This window comes from Gekko japonicus, unplaced genomic scaffold (assembly GCF_001447785.1).
Source record: "Gekko japonicus isolate JY-2015 unplaced genomic scaffold, Gekko_japonicus_V1.1 scaffold3255, whole genome shotgun sequence".
Classification (NCBI taxonomy): Eukaryota; Metazoa; Chordata; class Lepidosauria; order Squamata; family Gekkonidae; genus Gekko; species Gekko japonicus.
The window spans coordinates 9,222-14,796 of NW_015167635.1; the positions used below are offsets into that span (position 1 = coordinate 9,222).

At 46.9% G+C, this 5,575-nt stretch overlaps 1 protein-coding gene across 1 annotated transcript in view; it reads right to left on the reverse strand.

Moving 5' to 3' along the window:
• Positions 1–5,575, reverse strand: part of LOC107112865 (eukaryotic translation initiation factor 3 subunit K-like) — a gene marked incomplete at its 3' end in the record, with an annotated part of 18,705 nt that overhangs the window by 7,748 nt on the left and 5,382 nt on the right. Inside the window, exons 2-4 of the mRNA XM_015414062.1 lie at positions 4,775–4,873; positions 888–1,195; positions 379–454 (exon numbers count right to left, since the gene is read on the reverse strand). Coding sequence (XP_015269548.1) covers positions 379–454; positions 888–1,195; positions 4,775–4,873 — 483 coding nt within the window. The remainder of the gene's footprint in view (positions 1–378; positions 455–887; positions 1,196–4,774; positions 4,874–5,575) is intronic.

Consider the following 5,575-nt stretch of genomic DNA (forward strand, 5'->3'; position numbering starts at 1 on the left):
GCCAGTTACAAGTTCTCTCAAGAGCAGTTTCTGTCAGTGCTCTCTCAGCCCCACCTTCCTCACAGGGTGCCTGTTGTGGGTGAGAGGAAGGGAAAGGAGATTGTAAGCGGCTCTGAGACTCCTTTGGGTAGTGAAGGGTGGGGTACAAAACCAACTTTTCTTCTTCTAAATATGACTTATATTCTGCTTTTCTCACTTGAGACTCAAGGGGGACTACCCTTCGTAAATGAATAAAAATCAATCAGACGATACACCCACGAAGCAATCTGTCAGGACTGGGAAGGCTGAAATTTGAAACGATGCTGACGTCTGAACAAAGCGAGAGTATTGAACACGCTCACGGGAGCCTTCCTGACCTCCTCGGGCAGCCCATTCTACATGACGGGGGCCACTACCGACTCGAGAAGGCCCTTGTCCTCACAGCTGTTGATCGTGCCTAGGCGCAGGGGGGTACCTGCAGAAGGCCCCGCTGAGGAAAGTGGTTCTGGTTGGACACAGTTCTGGTGGAGAGACAGTTGGGGCCTATAACGCCCTTCCACCAGACTTCCCCAAGCAGAAAAACACATCCCTCCCTCAAAGGAAGACGACGACCCCCCCTTCTTGAGATCCAGCCCTTACATTTACTATTCTAGGATTAAAATACCATTGACAGGGCTAAACATTTAAAGCCCTTCGCATATGTTATCTCAGTAAACTCGTAAGCAATGCTCCCTCTAAGCTGTGGAGTCTTGTGAGCAAAAATTCTACTTTGTGAGCTGCTGGCATTAAAGTTGTGAGCGAGCCATTTGGCTGCTGCGTAAATGAGTTTGCTCTGGAGCCCTCCTTCCTGAGCTAAGACAAAAATATGTGAGCTGAGGCTAAAAAACTGTGAGCTGGCTCACACTAACTCAGCTTAGAGGGGACACTGCTCGTAAGGTAAGCCGAGAAGGTCGCTGCGCTGGAGGGAAAGCGTGAGGCTGCGAAGACCCCGGCTTTTCCTAGAGATGTCGTCGAGATCAACGGTGCCCTTTTCGGCTTGTGGCTTGGTCTCCCGGCGGTGGCGCGGCACCAGCTTCCCCCTTCAACAAAGGATACGTGAGCCTGGTCGATCATGCACTTGCAGAGGGTGAAGTCGGTGTGGGGCAGGTTGGTCAAGGCTTTCAACAGGATCTGGGCGGTCACCGTGGTTTGGAAGAAGGCAGGGTTGAACTGATACCTGGACGAGGAAAGAGTCCCTCTTGGGATTTCAGACTGAAAGGGCAGGCCCAGTCCTGTACACCTTTAGTCCCAAACACCCACCACCAGTCCCGGCCACAGCGTCCGCCGCTTTACAGTAAAGCAATGGCTGGCACCCAACAAAACCTCTGCGCAAAGACCCCCCTGTGACGACCTCCTATTGGGGAGGACTGAATTTCACTTTAAATTATACTTTATGTTTATAAAACAGGTAGTTCCAGCTGCCACCAGGAATTTTATTTAATTCCAAATCCCCTTTCTGCTTCTGGTTTTGGTATTGTGACCCAGGGTCTTGGCTTTTGAGGATCTATGTGGTCCTAAGGAATAATGGATCAGGCTTCTGGGATAAACTTAAATAAAAAGGATTTATTGAAAGAACATAAGCGGCTGTTTAAACTGTAACTGCTTAAGAATTAGGTATTTGTAAGTATGTATGTCAACTGTATCACACGGGCTATTCTCTTTGTAACTTGAACTCTCTTGAAGAACTGTAGTTTCACTTTTTAGAATATCTACTGCTTTCTCTCTCTCTGATACCACACAGCACTTTCTTCATAGAACTGATTCCACACAGAACTTTCAGCTCTCGCTCTCTCTGACTCCACACGGCACTGTCAGAGCTCTCACTGACTGAACTCCAACTGAACAACATCAACTGCTTTTTTCTCCAATTGTCATTCTCCAATCTCTCATGGACACACCCACACAGAATAACTCCTCCCACACTCTGCCATCCACCAATCACAGCACACTAGTTACTATCAAACATTTAAAGGGACACACATACTCTCAAACAAGGAATCATCACCCCCCCCGTCCTTCTCTTCCATCAGAAGAAGTGATTCCAAACAACTCTTATTACAAAGATCTGTTATATTTTTAAAAGGGCTCTTAAGGGTTGAAAAAGTTGATTATTTCATAGCGTCGATATATGTTATGAATGTACTGTTGTATATATTGTTCAAAATAAAAAACACTTATTGGGGAAAAAAAAGAAGAGCCAACCGATGAGGGAGGAAGCATGAATTCGTCCACTTCCCCTTCCTTGAGAAGCCTCCAAACAGGTGGCTGTTCCTGAACGTGGGCCTTGCAGCCCCAGGAATTGTTTTTCAAGGATCGGAAGGAAGCCTGGAGCAGAGAGGAACAGGGGAAGCTCAATGCACCGAGAACATTTTGTTAGATGCGGGCCACTGTCTCCCAACTTGGGGCGGCGCTTCGATCAAACCCGTTTTACAGAGCAGCAATGGAGACGCTGATGCCCACCAGCGCTGCTGAGCCACGATTTTCCAGCACCCCCTCTTACCCCCCCCCACAAACGGTGTGATGCTCTGCTAGATAAACAGTTAATCTTGAAATCACAGACCGCTCCCTGGTTCGAATTGTTTGAGAATGACCATTTTTAGATCCTCCTACCTAGTTAGTACAGATAATCATAACCTGAGAGCGGCTTTCACATCCTTGTGTTTGGAATCAATGCCAACGGCCGTATTAGCCGGCCGCTACAGTAGAACACCTAAGGAACAGTGCTTTTGTATTTGTTGTTCTTCTGTTATCGAGGATCTTCCTCATTATATCCTTGAATGCTCAATGTATGCCCAACCTAGGTTAAAATTTCTCTCCGGGATTTTATCAGACTGGCGTTTCTACTCAGATTCTGAGAAGACTGTATTCTTGTTAGCTGATTTCGATGGCAACATATCCTATAAAATGTCTTTATATGCCTTTGCTGCAAAGAAAATACGGGCTAACGCTGTTCTTATGGGAACTAATTAACATTGATCTTAGCAGACACCTTTTGACTCAATTTTATTCTGATTGTATGGTTTTGTTATACCTTAAATTTGACTCTAACCCTTGGTTTGTAATAGCTTATGGCTAAATATAAATACATTTCTATTTCTATTCGACACAAACATGCAAACTTGTAGATATTCACTTATTTATTAAATTTTAAACCACTTTCCCCTGCCAAGGTAAAGCTCAGGGCAGTGTACAACCTAATAAATGCATACAATTCACAGTAAAACTCTTAAAAAGAGCAAAACACAGTTGGTATCACTGTAGCCCCAGCTGCTTACTTATATTTTCTGGAATCTAACAGAAAGGCATTCACACTGGCCAGAAGTTCGACTTTGCCTTCGGCAGTGTTGGAAGGAAGGTTTAAAGCAATCCCTTACCCAGTAAGGCTCTGTTCTTGCTCTCTGGGGGAAATTGACTCTATAGAACACATTTTTTAAAACTGTCCTAACTATACAAAGGTCCGATCGGAAAGTATTAGCCCACTGCTAGAAAAGATTTCCTGGGAGATCAAATAAAATCAAGCTTGATTCTCTCCTGCCTGACAGCAACCACCAGACCACTCGACAGGTGGCTAAAATTCTGTGCTCAGGTTTACAAGCATCGGAAATCCCATTCGGCAGCGTGACTTTGTCGTTATTTGGCATGATTTTGTATGCTTTTGTCGCTCTTTTTATCTTTAAAAAAAAATTCAATCCAACTATATCGCTTTTGCATTTCTTAATCAAACTGTACTGCTGGTCGCTGACTGTTGTAATAAAATGATTGATTGATTGACACAGTAGGTATCTAAAAAAATGACGCTACGAGTTTCAGCAGTGCGGTTGCCTCAAGGGCGGCGGGGAGTGAGAGTTCCGGAAGGATGTAACCAGAGGTTATTTCGGGGGGGGGGATCGCAGTTCCCCCGGGTGAGGTATGGGGGGGCACATGACGAAGACCCGCCCCCTGCTTCCGACCGCCCTGCTTCCGGCCCTCATTCAGCCAGGAGGAGGCAGGAGAAGAGGGAGGGTAAGTTGCTTCCTCCCTGCCTCTCCCCACCCCTGCCTGCCTGGGGCCAGGGAGGGCCTTTGCGGGGCTTCCTGGCGCTCCTGCCGGCCTTGCAGGTCCACCGCCGGGCCCCTCATGGGGCTCGGCAGTGGAGCTGCAAGGCCGGCGGTGGCGGCCGGGACCTTTGGGGGCGGGGTGTGTGGTCTTATGACACACTTCCGGTGATGTCAGGGGGTGTGGCCTTATGACACACTTCCGGTGATGTCAGGGGTTGTGGCATATGCTAATGAGTTATGCTAATGAGTTCCCCTAGATCTTTTTCTACGAAATGACCCCTGGATGTAACCATCGCTGTCCTCGGCCAAATGCCTGGCGGAACATCTCTGCCTACTGCAATAGTGCAAGAAACTGTAATAATAATAACTATAGTAACGCCTAAGTGTGTACAAAATTACAAAAATACAGTAACATTATTTCTTTAACAAATGTATCTAACAGATGGACGAAAATCTCCAGAGCTGATATTTCGTTTCGTGGAGACTTCTTCCTACATCTAAGATTCATAAAGAAGTATTCCTCAGAAGTCACAAACATTCCAAGTTGGCTCTCCATTCACAAAGCATTTGTTATCGTCATTTCAGATATCTATCCGACCATAGTGCAAATTCGGGCAAATCAGCCGGGCGCGGATGTTATTCAGCGGAGAGTTCCGCCGGGCTGGCGCCAGGGCAGGGATCAAAACATTTTAAAGGGACAAAAAGAAACATTCACTCACAGTTTCAACACGGCCAGGTTGGCCTCCAGGTCGTAGGCGTTCTCCTTGGCCTGCGTCTCCACATAGCGTTCCAACGTGGCCAAGTTCTCTGGGTTATACCTGAAATGCAGGAAGGGCCAGAAGGTAGTCTTGGGAAGGAGCATGGAAGATTCAGGACTGCTTCTGGTTAAGCTCTCCCAAGGGGAACCCACTTTCTTTCTTTATTTTATTCTAATTGTTTCTATTTATATTCCACCCTCCACGCAAGTGGGCTCAGGGCGGATCACAGAGCAAAATCTAAAACATATCACACAAAATCACAATACAGATCAATATAATTCACAGAACAATTAAAACAGTTTAATTGTTTGGTGTAGTGGTTAAGTGCCAGTTTGGTGTGGTGGTTAAGTGCGCGGACTCTCATCTGGGAGCACTGGGTTTGATTCCCCCACTCCCCCACTTGCACCTGGCTGGATGACCTTGGGCAAGCCGTAGTTCTCTCAGAGCTGTTCTTGAAAAAGAGCAATTTCTGTCAGAGCTCTCTCAGCCCCACCTACCTCACAGGGTGTCTGTCGTGGGGAGGGGAAGGGAAAGGAGTTTGTAAGCCGCTCTGAGACGCCTTTGGGTAGTGAAGGACGGGGTATAAATCCAATCTCTTCTTCTTCTTCTTCTAAAACCGTACAGGTTGAAAAACAGGTCACACTATTCATAGACATGAATTTCAAGTTGGTGTCATTTGGTCTCCAGGGTCTCCTCGATCTGGGCCACAGAGATGGTAAACTTCAGCCGGGGGGGGGGGGGGCCCTTTTTTGGGGAGGCCGG